The sequence below is a fragment of the Amia ocellicauda genome, chromosome 18 (genome assembly GCF_036373705.1).
Source record: "Amia ocellicauda isolate fAmiCal2 chromosome 18, fAmiCal2.hap1, whole genome shotgun sequence".
NCBI classification, from domain to species: Eukaryota; Metazoa; Chordata; class Actinopteri; order Amiiformes; family Amiidae; genus Amia; species Amia ocellicauda.
Window position 1 is genome coordinate 13,240,532 of NC_089867.1, and position 20,554 is coordinate 13,261,085.

The window sequence follows — 20,554 nt, forward strand, 5'->3', positions numbered from 1 at the left end:
AATCCACTCCTCCCCAAGATGTTTCCACTTGCTTCGATCTACAGCCTTTTCCTTGTCACACCTGCAAAGTTCATATATACACATCATTTTTTATTTCTTTTCTTTTTTTCATTTAAGAAATTATAGTACATTTTCAAAGCAGGGTTTCTTTAGCTGTTGCAGAACAAACACTTGGACAACATTACTGCAAGATCAAAAAGCCAGTATCTCATGTTACTTGTTTGTATTATGAATACACAAACTGATCTACAAAGTTTCCAAAGTAAGAGGTGAAAATGATGGACACTTTCTTTGTACATGGAAAAAAGGCTGACCTATGACTGTCACACTAACTTGTTATTTCTAGGCCCATTACAAAGCTAAATGTGTGGCACACCCTGTTCAATAAACTGCACTGATGTTGAGTGAAACATTGACATTACCTGGCCAAACAATATAACCCCCCAAATAAAAAAATAAATAATAATAAAAATAAAATGTGGAGGTCAGCTATGATGATTTAGTTTATAAGAAGATTGTTTGAGAGGCAAAAACAACAGAGCGAGATGATGATGGCAGCAATAAGGGACTGCAGTCGGACTCAGTGCAGCAGCGCGTTAGTCTGAGGCCTGACCGCATTTCTGTCTTCAAAGCCGGCCTGCACTGTTTAGGCAGTGCAGCCAGTATAGCAGCAGCAACAGCAGCGGCCTCTGCAGCTTTCCTAGCCTAGAGAGAGCCCCTTGACCTACCTCTCCTGTCTTCGCTTTTCCTTTGAGGTCAGCCAACTCATCTCTGAGCTCATCTCTCTCATTCCTAATGCAGTCAAAGTACTCTTTCTGCCTCTCTAGAGCCTGAGGACAAGGCAGGAAGCAGGAAAAAAAAAGAATGGCACAGAGAAATAGGAGATCATATGCAGAAGAGATCAGAGCAAAACAGAGCAGACGGTGATGAGAATGGTGGTAAGAGACACACACAGGAGGAAAGGTACAAGTGCATGTTAGGGTTCAGTAATACTGCACACCCTTGCCTTGTATTAATTGGAGTTAATAGCCACAAAACCCAAAGTAAAATGCTTGACATTAAATGCATGAAAGCAACAAATGGAGAAAAACAAGAAAAACTAAAATTGTGGTTGTGTGTTGTGTTTCTTTAAATCGTTAAGAATTTCTGATCAATTCTGCCTTTGTAAGAAACATGAATTCATGTAGACGTTTCTGGCAGCTGATAGGGGGACTATAAATGCATTTTTGATTATATCATTTATAGTCAGTAGCTTCTCATAAAAAAATATTTAGGAACTTCCTGCCATTATGAGTAATCAAAGTCATGCCACACAGCTTTCCATATCTGAGCACTATTCCAGGGTGCCTTAAATGATTACCAAACTCAAATGACTCATCAAATTAAAGCACTACTTTATGTGCTAAATAAACGCTGATGGAAGCTTTCTTTCAAGCATGCAATTAAAAAAAAAAACACAATTTCTTGATCTTCAATATAGATTTTAACATGCACTTTGGAGAACTATATATATACTAACAGCTGCTGAATCATTGTCATTCCTGCCAAAATCTAACATCTAAATCTCTCCATCATGCAATAATGACCAGCGATAGACTGCTGCAATGGATAATGGTCCTTGAGTTTTGGGGAAACCTAAAATCCTACAAGATATTCTGCCATAGGGTGTGTGGACGTCTGCTGTCAAAGGACAATGTGATGATAAAGCCAACACAAAGACTAGAATCTTGTTTTTCACTTAAAAATGGTAAAACACCCTTTTAATTTTATTTGTACTTTTTAAAATGTTAATTAATAGTTTTTCGATGTTTTGTAATAAAAACAGCCAGATACTAAATTAGTAATGAAAATAGCTGTTTACAGTTTGATTTTACTGGTGGTGACCTTTTGAGTATTTGCTCACCCCATCCTTAAAGTCAAGCGCTGAACAGTCTTTTGTACAGGAAATGCATCCTGAGGACCGATTACATGTTCAGTTAGCACTCACTTAAACTGCCAACGTGATACACAAAGGGTTAAATAAAAAGCTGTGGATTAGTTTTCCAGAACACAATCCTCCCTGTTTATGCTAATGGACACATAATACAAAGTTCACTGCGGTAGCTGTTTAGATGCAAACAACTTCAGGAAAACGTACAATACAGAAAATTTGAATTCAAATAATATCAGTGTTACCAGAAGGCCAACACTGAATTTCCTAACTAGAGAGGGAACCTCATTTATTGTGCAAAGCATTATTAGACTAGGCTAGCTTTAACTGGACCTGCCACTGCAGCAGGAAATATCAGTATCGTTGGTCACCATCCCTCGAGCCTGCCTAGGGCTTCCTACCCCAATCTTTTTGTCCTTCCAGTTAACCGTTTCCTGCAGATCAAACACTTCCCTGGTGAGTGAATCTAACTGTTGCTGCATTCGCTGGTTCTCCTGGAGTGTTAGTGTGCACAGAACAGAAACAAGGAGAGAGTAAAATGAACAGGAAAAAAGGTCACAAAAGACACCAAAATGAATCTTGGGACAGGGAAAAGCACAGGGAGGAATAAATAAAGAACAGAAGCCAGGGGGCTGGGAGATGATTGCTCGTTGCTGGGAGGAAGCAACCTTTCAAGAGAGCTGTCAATTGCCAACAATGAGTCTGCAGGCTGTTTTCTGGTTTCCTCGAACAAGTTAAGGAACGGGACAACCTTAATTACGGAAGCAGGGTTATTGGACACTCACTTGTATGCATTTAATGAAATTAAAAGGCTAAGCAGTATGGTACCTCTGCATAACAATACATAAATAAATGAATAAATAAAATTAAAAGGACGATGTTACTCTTTTGTTCTATTTTAAGTTCTACTCCATGGCAGTGAATTTCATTGTATGTAAATGTTCATCCTATATCCCATGAATATTTGATTTTTTTTTAAAGATGAAAATGTAAACATGTTATACATTATACATTTAATTGTGATGTCATTTAAAGGCCATCATTAAGTCTTCTGTCCTAAATAGATTTGTTTTCATATTTAGATCAGATAGGCCCTACCTTTTTTTAGACCCATTATGTAACCCATCTGATATGTGCTGCCTTCCCACCATTCAGGGAGAACTAAAAGTGAATCCTCGATTCCTCGATTCTAATTTCTCAGTTAATCTGGCCCCTTAAGATACGAGATACTCAGATATCATTACTTCAAATCTGCTCTCATGAGTACTGACATACTTTAAATACATGTATGCACAATCAGTGTGTGGAAAACAATGAATACATAGTCATTTCAATGTATATTTCATAAATAAATACATGAAAAAATGTATAAAACAAACAAAAAGAAAAAAAAGAAAAGGGAAGTAAAATTCCTGAGACTTTAGACTTGAGACAAGATGGATTATTATCCCTTTACCTCACTGGGAAATTATCCTCTGACTGCAACTGAAGCTTCCAGGTAAACAATAGCAATTGCATGTTTAATGCCTTACCTCAATAAGTTCATCTCTTTGGCGGATTCCCTCTTTCAATTCATCATGTTTGTGCTGTAGGACGATACACATGTGCTTTTGTCTTTCTAATTCCTGAAATAAAAACACATCATTAGATAAACCGCCAACACCTTTGCACAATCTAGCCTCATGACTTGGTATTTATTCAAAGCTGACACCTAGCTACATCATTTTGGGCACATTGACTGAGATAGCTCAGGGTTTTCAACTAAACTCTTAAAACTAAACTCTTTCTTAAAGCAGTTTACATAAAGGTAAAATCAATACTTTGTAAAGATTTAGGTCTAGAAACAATGAATAAGTCTTTAAGTTATAAGTTATTATAAGTTATTATTATGACTATTTTATGCAAGGTGACTGACATGGTTTAGCAATCACTAACATATAATGTACAAACAGAAAATACTTGTAACATAACAAAAACATCTACACAGAGTGAATAGAATGAAGAGAACATTAGAAAAGTCTACAGGTGAAATGTAAACAGATGCAAGATTGGAAGGTGGGCCAACACCGTTCCATTCACATGGGTTGTGTGGCAAGAAGGGTTGGAAAGCCTCTGCCTTATGGCGATGGGGTCAGGAGTACCTTAGTTTTGTCGTCCATTTCTCTGTGCATTTCCGCCATCTGCTCCTCCATCTCCTCAATGACATCCTTGAGCGTGTCCACCTGGTAGATGAGGTTTCCTTTTTCGTTGTCCAGCTGTGCATTGGAGACCATGGCTTTCTTATACTTCTCCTCCACTTCCGTCAACGACTCCTGCGTGGTTTGCACACGTCAAGTAAGTGATTCCGTTCACACTGTGGTTTCAGAGGCTACATTTAAGGTGCAAAATGACCAAGTACATTGCATAATCGCTCACATTCACATTCACAGGTCAGGGAGGTTAGAGAAACTGCCCTTTTGTTTTCAATAGGAGGATGACATACGTTTCTCTACATTTTAGGGCTGAGAAACATAGCAGCGCATGCTTCTATTTAAAGAAATGATAGCAAGCAATGTGCAATTATTGAAATCAATCACTTAATGATACACAGACCTATACCTATTAAAAACAATGACAAACCTGTACCCAATTGCACTTTGTTTTATTGTGTCGGCCCATCGTCTACTACATAACAATAAATTAAGAACATGATTTGGGTAAAAGTTTGCAATTTGTGCTTCATGGGAATGTTTTTTTGTTGGTTTATTTTTGGTCTAGGCCATAGTCCTATAAGAATTTATATTTTCCAAAAGTAGTGTAATTCGCAAGAAAGCTCCAAGCTCCTGTTACGTTAAATTCACAGATCGTAAGTCGATCCTGCAAAATGTAGACGTTAACAAACTATCTGTGGACATTGATTACATAAAAACTATGTTAACCATGAGGGACATTAATTTGCTAAACATGTTTCTTAGAAAGAGTTTTATGTTTTCCTTCTTAATGAAACGCAGGTTGGAATTCACTCTCAGGCCCAGCAAAGTGCAAAGAAGGTTTTCCAGTCATCCATCACTGGGATGTTATTGCGTGTTTGAGCACACTCTTGCCAGAGCTCTCAAGGGGGCTACATCCAGACTTTACATATGGTCTGGATGTAGTTTTATTTACAGGAATCCATGCTTCTTTTCAAAGGCATCACCTCTCTATTCTGTCTGAGGGACTGCTGTAGTATTGCTGTTACTCAGTGACCAGGGCAATCCATTATAGACCCTTTTGAGAAGGAGCATTCTGATGTGTGTATCCAGAGTGTCATACTCTGGGGATCCTCTCCTTCAACTCAGAAATCTAGCACCTGTGGTGCCGGGCAATGTAAAGCCTCATTCACACTGAAATTGCGGGAAAATTGCGGGAAAACTGCCAGAAACGTTTGCCTGCTTTTTCCCCGTTACCCCCCATTCACACTGGGTTTGAATGGCGGAAAATTGCTTTGCTGGTCAGATCTGCGCACATTCTGCACAACGTGAGTCAAATGTGTTAGACTACATGTAGTATTACCATCTTTATTATTATAGTGCAAAACTACAGTACAGTTCAAAGCATAATGCAATTTACAAAATCAAATTTACACACGTGTCATCATGTAATCATGTAAAATGTAAATATCTGGCGTTTTATTAATACAAATGGAACCGAGCACACTTGATTATTGCAATATGATCGAAGTCCTGAGAAAACACGGAATTGAATCATGAAAACGAACCTGAGTTACAAACTGAGTTTGTACACAAGACTCAAGTGAACAAACCGATTTAAGTTGAAACAAACCCAGTGTGTGGGGGGTAACATGTTTGTTGTAGAGAGATTTATTGGTAGGCTGCATAACTTCTGACATGTGTGATAATAGTTAGCATTACATACACCAACCTGTTGGTTCATCAATAACATTCCTGCGACTATACTATTTTCAACTTCCGCCATTTCTAACAACCCGGTGCGTTTCTCGTTACGGTCACAAATTTTCGTTCAAAGGTGGCTTAACCATGTCGTGTTGTGGTGCAAAAATGCGCCTCTATTCTGATTGGTCACAGCAGTTAGCTTACGCACTGCGTCCACACACAAGGACTTGACGTTGAATTTGCCGGCAATCATATTCTGGCTACATTCACACAGACATGTTGACAGCAATTTGCCGGCAATTTGACTAGGACCCTTGCCGGAAATTTGACCCATTCAATGACCCATTCACACAGACCTTGCCGGCAACAATATGCCAGCAAATTGCCGGCAATTGTTTCAGTGTGAATGGGGTTAAAGTGACAGCTGCACCTTGTCCCCCAGTTAACAATGACAGTAAGCTCCACTGGCTCCGTTTCACACTTACATAAGGAAGGACAGATGCTCTAAAAACACACCTGGCTCAAAAGATGTTGAATTGTCCTCGGGCCAATTGTTACTGAGAGTAATATAGAGTAAGGAAATATGCTGCAAGTTAATGCGCTATATACACTGTAGAGGAGGGAAGGGGAAGTGGGATTCGGATATTTTCACCCAAAAAGTCAGATACATATTAGTAAAACACGATTAATATCCCAAGACGCATTTCGTGTGTAACCTGCAAGGAGCATGACAACATTACTTCAGAGCATTCAGCTGAGAGATCATGCTTTATTGAATAAATGCAACTGGAATAGAATATGTTGCAGAACAGCCAAAGGAAAATGTTAGTGACATCACAGGAGGGTTAATACAGAAGGATCTTGATGCAACAGCTATCACCAGTCACAGGAAAACAAAAGGCATGCTCAGAGCATCAGCCCTGCTACCTTGAGCTCTTTTAGTCCCTGCATGTATCTCCCTTCTACATCTTGTATCTGGTCCTTTAGATCATAGATATCCTGTTGAGCAGATGGAACGAACCATTGGGGTAAATCAGTGAGAGGGGGATGGGGGGTCAATGTCAAGCTTACAGAGCACCAATAGATAAAGTCAATTCCCCCAGGGAACCCCATCATGCATTGAATACAGTTGCAGGAGGAAAGAGAGAGGAAACCAGATTTGCTCTTTCCAATGCTCTTCTAAAGCTGCAGCAGCTCAGACAGGGAGCCAGAGCTTGGATGAATTACAACGACAAGTAACCGCTTTCTTCAACTTTCTGGGATGTTAAGGACATGCAATACATTCCACCACAAAGAGCTTCAGCAGATTATCCAAATGCAATATACTGTCATTAAACTAGCTAAACATGACAAATCTAAAACTACATACTGTACATACTCATTTAAAGACAATCACTGACACATACTGATGCATAGTCTAGAATGACAGCAACGAAGTCCTAATAGCAACGTAGCCGGTCCCCTATAACTTAAACATCGGTGTCATGGTACCACACAAAGAGAGTGCATTGACTAGAGAAAATCCATGATTTAATTTCTAATGACATCTGGGAATGATACCTGTGCAGCACATTCACTAAATAGGAGGTCCACTATACAAAAGCATCATACATTCACATGCACATAACTTAAAAAGCTTACAGTGCTATTCCTTTGTAACACGATATAACTATTTTGCAGAATGTGGTTAATATTACAAAAACAAGACAAAGTATTCAAAATATATTGTATTTCCTTCAGGCTTTGTTTAAAATCCATTACAAAATTACTCTCAGCCTGGGCACTATATAATTGATAAAAAATAAAAAATAAAAAGTTTAGGACAACTGTTTATCAACAAGCCACTGGAAACCTGACATTTAAACATTCGCCTTGACTATATTTCTTAAGCTAATTTCTCTCCAACAGTTGGTAGTACAGGGGTACAACTAAGGCCATGAACAACCAGTTTAAATTCATTATTGCCTACATAGCATACTGCAAGCAGCCAGCTATGCTCCTGTATACAGTGAGTCGAGAACTTACCCGTAATTCACTGAGAGAAGAGTCTGGGTCGACTATACTGCCCGTATCGCCACTGCCTCTCCGTGATGAGGTCCCGCCCAGCGAGGCCAGTGTAGCAGGAGACAGGCCTGGTGTAGTACTGCGGGATGACGGCTGGGAAACACAGAGCACACACACACGCACACACACACACACACACACACACACACACCTCGTGAATACAGGGAAATTACAACCACAGCAGAGGCTAGTCCTCACAAAATGCTGAGTCAAGAGATTCCGTTTTCATATTACCTTTAGACAAATTTATTAAAAACAGCTTAAGGCAGTTTTTCACACTGGGTCCATTGTAAACTGGATCAGACTTATTCTATAATAACAGTTGCTTTTATTTGCAGTTAAATAACTATTTTTTCTAACTCCGTCTCAAATTTTGTTTTCCCAGTAAGCACCTTTACTTTGATTTCCAGTATGATTGCATTCATATAAATACAGATGTTTGGTTTCTGTCTTTGCAACCAACATTACCATATTCTGTAAAAATAAATTAATAACTAAACACATCTCCATCTTTGATCTTCCCTCAGTCATATGATAGATAGTTCCATTTCCACATCACTTACCCGAGAAAACGTTTCGCTGAACTGTTTGTCGCATTTTTCATCCAGCTGTAAAATTAATTGAAAATATTTAGACTTTAGATTAAGTCATAGTCAAAGGCTATAATACACATATACCCAGCTTGAGCAATTTCCTAATCTATTAGTGGAGGTTAATGTCTCACCACCAAACCACTTGATTAGTTTACAATTCATCAACCTCCAATTGTGCATGCTTTCATTAAATAGAGTAAGTTCAAACACAGTCCCTTGTGGGATGTAGTGTAAGTTTTTTGTCATGCTGCCTCTCCCCACCAAAACAAACATTTTTGTATTTAAATTCAGCAAAATGTAGGAATATTGCACAATATTATTTTTAAAAAGCATAAGCAAAGTTACTTTAATAAACTCTAAGACGTCTCAATGAAAAAACAAATCAAACAATTTGAACACAAGGGCTCTGGTATAACCACCACATTTTTAGATAATACTAATAGTAATACAAAATATAATTGATAAAAAAATAAACAAGCAATAATGCTAAAGTTCCAGAAGTAAAAAGCATTCCCAGTCATGTGGTTCTCTCTTCACTGTAAAGAATGGAACCAATATGTAAACATACTTACAATTAGACTTTGGAATCAGATTAACACTGTAAATGGGCAGGACAATTACATTTATTTCAAACAACAACAACAACAATACAATGGCAAGCTTTTGCATCCCGTTGTTGTAATATATCATTAGGTTATGCCAACACACACTGCATTACAGACTTCACACACACTATAAAAAGTATCCGCAGTCCATGCAGTTCCCTTCCTGGTGTATATATAAATATTCCTTATTAAAGAGTTCCTGGTAAGGTAGCAGTACAGAAGACCTGTAGAGCACAATTAGTAGAGAACATACAAACAGAGGTTGTCACACAAACGCACACTGCAGATGACTCAGATACTGGGTTAGCAGGAGGCATCAGTGATGAAACAATCCATGCTCTGGTGCGGTTCCCTAAAACTCACGCTGTCCAGGTCTGGGATGCTAAGATCATCCATGTCAGACACGATGCTGCCCCTGCGGTTGGAGCGGCTAAAATAATCCGCAGCTGACTCGCTGTTATCAGAGAAGTCAGAGGACTACGGCGCAGTGGCGAGAGAGAGACGGAAGAGGGGCAGAAAGCAAAATGGGGTTAACACATGTCCTGCACGTGGAAACTCCCCGCTCAGATTTAAAGGACCCAGCTACAAGCATGCACACACACAGACCTATCCAGAAGAATGGATTGGAGAAACCGTGGCGAACAAGAAAACCATTTTAAATCGTATGTAGGCCCGTATAATAACCACACCTGAACTAAACAAACCTTAGCTCCTGACAGCAGCCTGGACTGTAGACTGCAGCATCCCGGCTGTAAAAGGTTTTACATTGCAAAACGTTCTATGAGCACCAGCAAATCAGCGCACAGCAGAATTAATACTTTGAAAGGAGGTGAATGGAGGTGAACATCAAATCTCTCAACCATACTGTACATGTATGTTATTGTGAAAGATTATGATGCTTTAAAAATATTTGAGTATAATTTTCATCATAAGTACTTTAAGTCAGCCTTACTTAGTCAAGCCCTCTCACAGTAAAGGGCCATGACTCATTCTGTATTGCCTATTTATATTCTTCCCAGGAATAAAGACAAACATTGAGACAAACAATTTAGACAAAGGAAGTTAAGTCAGTTATGGTATGATATAGGTAATATAAAAAACAAACAACAACAATGTTGAACTGATCACGAATAATGTGTCAGAAAGACCCTAAATTAAGTTCTTGACTCATTGTTGACAGAACTGCGAAAGATGATCACTTTTACCTGAATCAAAACTTTTGAAAGAAAAAGGCAAACCTGTATTTTGCAACTGAAGAAACTTCTGCACAAAAAACTCTCATGCACATAATTTTATAAGGATTTGGGCTAATGAAACAAATCCAGTGAAATGAGTCATAACGCCCAGCACACTCTAAAATAACCACCTGTATCACACACATTGTCCAAAACATGAAAGAAATGACAGTGAAATGTCATCTGCCAATTTCGTATTGACAATTTATTCAAAGTGGTAAAATGGGCATGTTTTGATCAAAAGACCTTCATCAGGCTGTTGATGCTGCTAAAATTAAGTAAATGTCACTGCTTTATTGGGGTTACTACCCCAGGGCATCCCTGAATGCTAGAACGGAGAACAGCAGAAACACACTTGCATGCAAAGTCAGCTCACCACGCTATCGCGTCGCCCCCGACCACTGATGCGATCCTGGGACACAGTGCTCGCTGTGTCATCATCCGAGGACTATAAGGATTAAAGACAGTATGATTATAAACAGCTTTGCACACTGGAAGGCTTGGGCTCCCTACTTTTCTTCTTCTTCATTACACGCAACATGCAATTTATGATTCTGCAGTAATGATAAAAAACAAAAACTGAACCAGATGTTGACAGCGAGAGAGCAATGTCTGTAACCGCAGCCCTGCAGACGGGCATATGGAACTCAAGGTCAAGACCTCGAGTGCCCCACACGTATCATTACTGCATATATAAGAAGAACACAGCAAAGAACATAAGACAGTGTACAAATGAGAGGAGGCCATTCAACCCATCGTGCTCATTTGGTGTTCATTATTAACTACGTGATCCAAGGATCCTATCCAGTCTATTTTTAAATGTTACCACATTTTAGCTTCAACCACATCGCTGGGGAGTTTGTTCCAGATTGTGACAACTCTCTGTGTGAAGAAGTGTCTCCTGTTTTCCATCTTGAATGCCTTGAAGCCCCATTTCCATTTGTGTCCCCAGGTGTGCATGTCCCTGCTGATGTGGAAAAGCTCCTCTAGTTTGATGTGGTCAATGCCTTTCATGATTTTTGAAGACTTGAATCAAGTCCCCATGTAGTCTCCTCTGTTCCAGGGTGAAAAGGTTCAGTTCCTCAGTCTCTCAGTAGGACATTCCCTTCAGACCTGGAATAAGTCTGGTTGCTCTCATCTGAACTGCCTCTAGAGCAGCGATATCTTTCTTGAAGTGTGGAGCCCAGAACTGTACACAGTATCCAGATGAGCTCTAACTAGTGCATTGTACAGTCTTAACATTACTGCCCTTGTTTTAAATTCTACACTTTTGACAATATACCCTAACATCCTGTATGTCTTTTTTATTGCTTCCCCATATTGTTTGGATGGAGAAAGTGAGGAGTCCACATAGACACCTAGGTCTTTCTCATGCGTTACTTCATCTAGTTCTATTCCTCCCTTAGTGTAATTATAGTGGATATTTTTGTTACCTGCATGTATTACCTTGCACTTGTCCACATTGAATTTTATCTGCCAGGTGTCGTCCCACAACTGAATATTATCTAAGTCCCTTTGAATAGCCTGTGGTGCCAAGATTGTATCTGCAAATTTGACAAGTTTGCTAACTATCCCAGAGTCCAGATCATTAATATAGATTAGAAAAACAAAGGCCCTAATACTGACCCCTGTGGATCTCCACTAACAACCTCACTCCAGTTAGAAGCAACTCCTCTAATCGACACCCTCCATTTCCTATATATCAACCAGTTCACAATCCATCTACTTACATTACCCTGAATGCCTATGGCTTCCAGTTTGAGGATCTTGACTGAGCTCTTGGGATATCTCTAAGGGTTGTGCACGCCCTTTTCTGCAGTTGCAACCTACTGTAACCCAGCAGTTCTGTATATTTTCCTGCTCTAAGGTCTCAACTCTACTAGGTTTTGGCGTGCACACCATCTCTCTAATGGGATGATTGACTAATTCTTCCATATCACTAATACAGCACAGATCAACAAACTGAGCCTCAAGATCAAGGACCTTGATCTCTAGGATTTCAACATGCTGACAATGTTCACAAATTAAATCTTCTTGGATGAGTTCATCCAGGAAGGCAATCATTCTGCAAACATGACACTGTAGTGGCCACATGCTTCTACATTTTGCAAGTTTTTTATTTTTGTTTTTTGGGCTCTTGGTTTCAGCCCCCTGGTCAACTGCTTGACTTGTGTTTTGTCACTGAGAAACAGCACACCTAACTGGATCCAACTGGATCCAACTGGATCCACCTGGATCCACCTGGCACAACTAATTTAACTGAAATCCTGCTAGTCTGCTAGTCTTAAATTAAGACAAGATATATTTTTCGACACTTATCTGTATGCATTTTTAAGATCTACAGCACTGTACATACTGTGACATGCTGCAATAACTTCTATACACACAACTTCAATATTCAAAGTTACAAACAAAAGGCCACCATATAAATACACACAAGAGTGTTTCCAGATAAAGTGTAGTCAATGGAAACCCACACTGCATTGAAAATGTGGCAGATGGTTGACAAAAACAAATGGTAAATATTGTACAGGGGTTCTGGCCAAATCAGATATGCACAGGTTAGTATTGTAAAGCTATGTTGATTCTTTATGATGTCATTTCCACAAAAGGCTCAGTAAATACAATTCATCTCACACTGCTAACAATCTATTCAAAAAGACTGTGAGATAGCCTTCTGTAAATAGACTCGAAGCCTATGAATAACATGTCAGAAACCCTCACAATGCCATTTACCATCAAATCACAGAAAAAACTATAATGACTCAATAAGAACCTTTGAGTTACAAATATATGTTGAAATAAAATCTGGCTTGAAATATCAAGATAGGAATATATGGACTGCGCTGCACTGAATTCCAGATCTTCCAGAATTCCAAGACCAATTGGAACAATCTGTACAGATACGGTTGATGGTAATTGATTGTTTAATACAAGGTCAAAGAGAAAACCCAAACAAAACCCAAACACACAAAGTTATTCATGTTAAACTTTGGAGGTTACAATTTAAACTTTGTAATGTGAAGTCTTTATAACCCCATCAGTAACTGTCTCCTCACTGGATTCCAGATGTAAAGACAACTAAAAGGAAGAGTGTGTATCCCCAATACCGTATCACAGTGTCCTCCACTGTACAACTGAAGTAAAGATGCACTAAGGCTACTCCCACAATATGTTCTGACTAAGTCCATTACTATCCCTGTGCATGAGAGTAACACAAGCCTGGAAAGAACATCAAGCTGCCATGCTGTGGGATTCGGAGTAACATGAAACTGCACATGTCACATCAGAAGGTGATTTCCAAAGCAGGAGTGATTTGCATAGACGTGTATTGAAAGTTGAATCTAAATCAAAAGCATAATTAAAAACAAGAAAATAAAATGCAAAGATACATAAAATCAGGCACTGAAAGAGAGAGACAGTCAAGTCAAACTTACATATACAGTGCCTTGCAAATGTATTCAGACCCTTCCTATGGTGTCTCATTTTGTGAAATTACAAAAGGATACAATTTGTTTTGAATATATGTATTTTTTTCAAAGCTTGAAAGCTCAAACTGGGTAAGATAAGTTACAGTAAATGTCAGCAAGACCTGAAGACTTTTTAAGTCTCTACCAACTTTGCACATTGTCTTGGTGCAATGTTTGCCCATTTTTCTTGGCAGATTTGCAAAAGATTTGCTCTCAAGTCTTTCCACAGATTCTCAATACGATTCAAGTCAGGACTTTAACTGGGCCACTCAAGAACTTTTCATTAATTATTCTGTAGCCACTCTAGTGTAACTTTGGCCTTGTACTTGGCTCATTGTCCTCCCGAAAGATGAATTTTCAACCCAGTTCTAGCCTTTAGTAAACTAGTGTTTACTAATACTTTGTTCATTCAATTTTTTCCTACAATCCTAACAAGCTTTCCAGTTCCTGCTTAGAAGAAGCATTATCATTAGATTAATTCTGCCAAAACCAGGCTTGACTGTTGGAAGGTGTTGACCGGAAGAATCTTAACGCTTGGCATTTAGGTCCAATTTGGTCTTGTCTGACCACAACATCTATTTACACATTTTTGGTCAGATCACTCTGATGGTTTGTTGCAAACTCCATGCAGGATCTGAGATGGCTTATTTTTAGTAATGGCTTCCTTCTTGCCACCCTGCCATACAGGGTCATTTTTTACTTTTTATTTTTTTAAGTTGACTGATGCAGTTTCTCTCATCTCAAAGTTGTAGTTGGCCTCACAGTGGCACCCCTCACCAGTTTCCTCGTTCCCCAGTTGCTCAGTTTGGAGGGATGGCCTGATCTGGACAGTGTCTGGGTGGTACAATGCACCTTCCATTTACTGATGATTGAGTAGACTGTGCTCACAGGGAAATTCAAAGACCTTTATATTTTTTGTGCGCTTCCCCTGACCTGTGCTTTTCAATTACTTTATTCCTGACTTGCTTTGAAAGCTCCTTGGTCTACATTGTAGACTTGAAATTCACTACCTGAATTACTTATTTATTTTTGTTTTTGCTTTGCATATGCAGAGTAGGTTTTGTTTTTAACACATTAATTCCTACTTCAAAGTGTCATGACTGCAAGCTTTTAAGCAACATTTTAAAATGTTGAAAACTGAGCAAGGGTCTGATTACTTTTGCAATTCACTGTATGTATATTGAGCAGTTTCCTATAACAATACCAAGTTAAAGATAACTTAGGGTGTGTCTCAGTGAAAAGTGCGGTGCGTTAGTGAATGCAAAAAAGACATGGACTGCGCCCTCTGGGCAGCCAGAGCACATCATACACACTGCATGGCTCTCACCACTGGACTGCTGCGAGTCGAACTCGCTCTTGATGAGTAACCGCTGTATTCTGAGGGCTGTGGACAAAGTGGGCATTGACAGAGATTAATGCAGGGCGGACCACAGAAGCATTGTATGCTTAAAAAGAATTGACAGTTACTGCCATCTATATTACATCATACGAGTATTCAAAGGCTGGTGACACTTACAGCTCTCGGACTGTAAGACCCATAGCGACCCTCATCGTATAAAGACGCCTGAAGGCACAAAGAAACCCACAAGTCAAAGAAAATTGAGGAGTGTAAGATTTCATTAGTCTTTCCACTACAACAGCTGCATTAAATTTCCAATGCACAGGGGAAGGAAAAAAAAAAAAAGCTCAGAACATGATCAGCATGCTTTCAGTTTAGGAGTCAAATCCATTCCTGTGTGTTTTCAAAGTAAACACATGAGATAGCCAAGCAGTCAGAATGACCTGCAATGCCAAAGGGCAGGTTAGAGAAGATATAATAAATATGGCAACCCCTGAAATGAATTAGTACTGAGCTTAAGTATTTATTTAACACAAATGTGCATGCACATGAGGTCCAACTCTTAAACACTATCATACATAAAAATACACACGCACACACGTCTTTTGTTCCTGAAACACTGACTGCATAGTTTTAAATCTGTGCAAGATGTTCATATTGGGGAAGGGAAACACCCACAGATCATTTATTCTATGTAAATGAGTGAAATCAAGTTAATGTACAAGCTTTCAGCAGAAGCAAGATGCTTCTCATTTGCAGAGGTGCACGTTACACTAAAGATGTCAATAAGTAACATCCACTACAAAAGACAGACTGCAGTACATGCCGAGTGCATTGTTCATCTATGAAACTGAATTGCTGTTCTAAACCTCACAGTAGGGCAGCTGCGAGTCATGCACACACACTGGTGAACATTGTGCAGTGTAGTGCATACGAACCAGGCTGTAGCTGCGTGTCAGACCCGTGCCCGTGGTTGGGGAGGCCTGTGACGGGGAGGGAAAGTGTGGGACGTTTACAACAAGCCAAATGACACAAGACAGGAAAAGGTGGGGAGTGTTTTGACATGAAGATGCTACAGAGGACAGACAGCACACAATACTGACCCTGTAGCTCCTGGAAGTTGGTAGAGGGTCATTGTAAAGAGAAGAGGACTGCAAGCGAGAGGGAATAACAGAAGCACAGTGAGCTGTTGCAGTTTTAATGACCTTGCTTATGGCAATGTGTAGATTTCAGAAATTACTTGTATGTGGAAACTGTCAGAAAACTGAATTAAGTGGAGTTGCTTTTCAACGCTTCTAGAATAGGTGCCGCAACCATGGCCACACTTAAAACAATATCTGCAATTTGGATTTAAGTCCCATTGAATACAGATTAGCTTTTGTCCCATAAATGCAGGAATGAAACTTCCCTTAATATTGAAAGCCACCTGCTCCTTGAAACCTTTCCCAATAAGCACGTCTCTGGGATTTACTTGGCTTAGTAACAAAGGAGTGGGGGAGAAGGAACACAATTTCCTCTCACCTTAACAAGGTAAATGTTTTAATGTAAAAGGATCTATTCCCAATACATTCACAGGCTTAATAAACATAATTGCATGGGTTAGCCATGGTCTTAGTGGTTATTCGATGCTCCCTTGTCAGATTGGGTTGAGCAGCAACAGGGACTTTAATATATTTTATTAAATGCATTAGTAAACATATTTTTCACTCAAGATACAGCATAATACTATATCTATGCACTAAAGAGACTGAAGGACCAAGATGCAAGGTTTCATAATATTCAAAGCTGCCCTTATTTGCTTCACACCAGCAAGATACAATTCTGTTAAAGAGGGATAAATTATTTAATAATAATTATAATGGTAATAATAATAAAATGGCAATGGATACTATTTTATGCTATTCAACCTTTCACATTTCTGTTTACATCTGCAACATGCGAAAGCTAAGAGTGTACAGCAAATGCTGCTGATCCTTCACAATAATCACATAAAATTAACCATTCCCCATACAATCAAATGTTTTTGTATTCAGTCTTTTAACCTGGTTTAATGATTGGTCTAGTATGGTAAGGAAGGGTTTCTTTGTGATTTTCTGTATCTTATAACCCAGACATGCTTTACACACCCTTCTATGATTACCCAGAAGGCACTGCTCACAGAGCTGTCTTGAATTCCAAAGTGTGTGCATTCCGTGCCACAGTTAAGGCACAACATGCTGCTCATGTTTTTCTACCCTGTGTAATGTACAACATTTTGTTTGACTAATTGTGCATAATGTACATCTGGAACAATGCTCTTTGTCTGGATCTTGTTGATGTTTATGCAAACTTGCTTTACTCAGCTACGTATTATGTATAAATGCAAGAATGTGTTCTTAAAAGAAGAACTTAAAAGGGAAATGTAGAGCTCTCCAAAATCCTATACAGTAAAACTGCAGTACAGTTCTGAAGATGGAATGGGAATAGATGGCAAAGGTATGATTGTAAAATGAACAGCTGCAAGTACATGGGACAGAAGAGAGCAATGAGATAGACAAACCCGAGTGTGGTAGGAAGGGAGAGGTTTGGAGTACTTAAGGCTGCTGTAGTTTCTTTGGTCATGGTAAAATCCAGCCTATGAAATGGACACAGCATAAATGTTATGCAAAGCCATGGGCAGAACACAGAGCCACAAACCAAATGGAGAGAAATAAATACAATTAAAAATTAAAACATTAAAAACAATAGTATGGACACCATGAACAAGTAGGATGGTGTGATGCCTGTAAGTAAATATACAAAATAACATTGCTGTTTTCCAAATGAGTCTTAGAAGTTTTAAACTGGCACAGGTCCATGTCATCAAAAAAAAAAAAAAAAAAAAGAACCTACCCATTTTTTATGGCCTAATAAAATAAAAATAAAAAAATCTCCATGGAGGAATTTACTTAAATTAAATTATAGCCTCAAACCTTTGAACAGTCAACTGTAACACATGATGTATTGATAAGGAACTTTCTGTTAGTATCATAGGTCACAGCCCACAGAACATTATGGACAATGATCAGACAAGCCTTCAGCAATAGCATATTGCTAAAGTTGCACTCTGGTGAAACCTTGAAGAGAATAGCCTACACTTTCAAATTCTCTGAAGCATTAGGTCTACATGTAAAAAAGGCTTGAACGAATCAACGTCGGAGCATGTGACTGAACATCGCCGCCTCCTGCCCTAACCACACCCATCTCAGTGATGCTGTAGCCGTAAGGGGTGATCTACAATGTTAGTGCTTCCTTGTTGAGAAAATGCCTATGCCAGTGTTGAACTAACCAACAGGTCCTTCCTGGAGGTGCTAGACACAGGAGTCTTCTTGAGTCCATAAGAGTCACTGTAAGCAGAGCTCTGTGAGGACAAAATCAGGATCAGAGGTCATAGGCTCAGGGGGATGCATATGGACAGAAACTCTCACACATTGATCATGCGTTGTGTTAGCTTGAGGTATACGTTAAAGTAACCAACAAGGGCAAGGAAAAAAAGCAGCTTGAAGTTATCAATAACCACCAACACAAACCGTGGAAAAAAAAGTGGTTAGTAAACCTACATATTCAAGTACATTACATATTCAAGTGTTAGTACAACTACATATTCAGCTTACAAAATGCCCTGCCCCCTCCATTACAATCCTGGGAAAAAGCTATTTTAACGTATGTCCTTCAATCAGAAACAGCTAAGCAAAGTATCAGCGGGAAGACAGACATGCACCATCTTTCACTGATACAGTTCAAGATCACTGGTCTGACGAGTCCACTCAATCCTGGAGTGGTTCTGCCAATGCTGCGGTGACTCCAGGGAATCTATAATCAGCTATTGGCACGGCCAGGTTCTAGGCAAGAAAACTCAAGGCTGCGGTGGGACTCGTCCTGTACTCTTAGTGGTGACTTTAAACAGATAGGCCACATGGAACATGAGGCATTTTCTAAATCAGTTTTAGATCACTTCCCCTGGCACTTGGGAATGACGCATGCTACTAGTGTTAGAGCAGGCAGACACAGAAGTAGCACAGATCCCATATACTAAATCAATGATAATAAATATTTAATAAAACTGTTAACATGGACTATAGTAAGTGACAAGGTAGTATTCATCCCCCAACACCCCCCATGAGATAAACAGGATGCAGTTACATGATCTTCTGATACATTTTATACATGTGTGTAAATGTAAAAGCACTTGAATTCTAGTGTTAGAGCCACACACTCTTATATATGGAACAACAGTTCCCATTTATGTACACACAAGCACAGGCATGTTCTGCAAAGGCAGTTTTAGCGTACATACAGATGATCGTGAGCTTTGAACAGAGGACCTGTCCTTATAGCTGTCAGTCTGAGGGCAAAGGAAAGAACAACGCAAATGAATAGTGATGGTCTCAACAGAATTCAATTATGCAAAATAAACAAAAAACACCTTGCTGTCTTAGCCATGCTGACTCCAAAACAGTGAAATACAAGCAAACAAACAATCCAGCAACCAAAAGTAAAACTACTCTCAAAACGTTATATACAAATGTCATAAAACTAAAACAAACGAGCTATAAACAGCATTTCACACACAACACACACAGGTATCTGTCTATGTCTTTTGCAAAAAAAATATTTATATATATTAAATATATATTAAATATATTAAACTCTGAGGGGAAAATGTCATTCCAGCATTGAATGTCAGGAAAACAATTCTACGATAAGGTGAAAAAGGTCATGACTACGATTAACACAAGTTTCCAGATAAAGATATTTTCCAATATACTAAAAGGTCAGAGAAGGGTGAACTCAAACTGCATTGTGTGCTGTGCTAACAAAGTGATTAACTACATCCCAGGGGCACCTTATTCCAAGAATCAAAGAATAACTTTCCAACACCCAATCCAGGGCCTCATGCAGTCCTGGTTAGTGTCTTCTGCAATCACAGTAACTTCAACTGTGTACAGCTGATAACTTCTGTACACCCCCCCTCAATAACACCAACACAGACTTCCAATGAGGGATCTGTTAGGGGTGTTTTCACTCTGCAACCAGTGAAACACAAGTAAGGAAAACAGCACACAAGTGTTTGAGATGATTCTTCTGTGTGAACAGGCACACTCTGCTGTAACTAGCGGGTGGCTTACACAGCCATCTTTACACTCTTACATGGCTTGTGGTTAGTGGCAGATCTCACTCAGCCGGGCAGGCCTACACACACACGGTCATTGACCCACACACAGGAAGCAATGCACCCCACACCCCACCCACCACAAGGTCTCTTCTCCGGGTGGTGCTCGCTCGGCTTTTGTGAGTCCCCCCCACATCTCGCAGGGAGGAGGACAGAGAGGTCGAGGAGGAGGATGGCTTCAAAAATCAAAACACACAAATCAGTGACAGAAGAACCACACCTGTAACCTCAATTCAGTTCCAAGAGGCAGGAAAC

At 39.4% G+C, this 20,554-nt stretch overlaps 1 protein-coding gene across 19 annotated transcripts in view; it reads right to left on the bottom strand.

Moving 5' to 3' along the window:
* The window catches only part of lrrfip2 (leucine rich repeat (in FLII) interacting protein 2), a 59,973-nt gene that overhangs the window by 4,778 nt on the left and 34,641 nt on the right, over positions 1-20,554 (bottom strand). For 2 of the 19 annotated variants that reach the window (XM_066690446.1, XM_066690445.1), the window contains exons 7-23: positions 20,380-20,475; positions 19,424-19,471; positions 18,416-18,487; positions 17,648-17,722; positions 16,212-16,259; positions 16,047-16,091; positions 15,286-15,333; positions 15,097-15,153; positions 10,676-10,747; positions 9,428-9,541; positions 8,430-8,474; positions 7,828-7,959; positions 6,730-6,801; positions 4,072-4,242; positions 3,463-3,555; positions 2,332-2,424; positions 729-830 (exon numbers count right to left, since the gene is read on the bottom strand). In XM_066690446.1, the coding sequence (XP_066546543.1) occupies positions 729-830; positions 2,332-2,424; positions 3,463-3,555; positions 4,072-4,242; positions 6,730-6,801; positions 7,828-7,959; positions 8,430-8,474; positions 9,428-9,541; positions 10,676-10,747; positions 15,097-15,153; positions 15,286-15,333; positions 16,047-16,091; positions 16,212-16,259; positions 17,648-17,722; positions 18,416-18,487; positions 19,424-19,471; positions 20,380-20,475 (1,383 nt within the window). The remainder of the gene's footprint in view (positions 1-728; positions 831-2,331; positions 2,425-3,462; positions 3,556-4,071; positions 4,243-6,729; positions 6,802-7,827; positions 7,960-8,429; positions 8,475-9,427; positions 9,542-10,675; positions 10,748-15,096; positions 15,154-15,285; positions 15,334-16,046; positions 16,092-16,211; positions 16,260-17,647; positions 17,723-18,415; positions 18,488-19,423; positions 19,472-20,379; positions 20,476-20,554) is intronic. The other 17 variants (XM_066690448.1, XM_066690449.1, XM_066690447.1 and 14 more) reach the window with 17 other exon arrangements.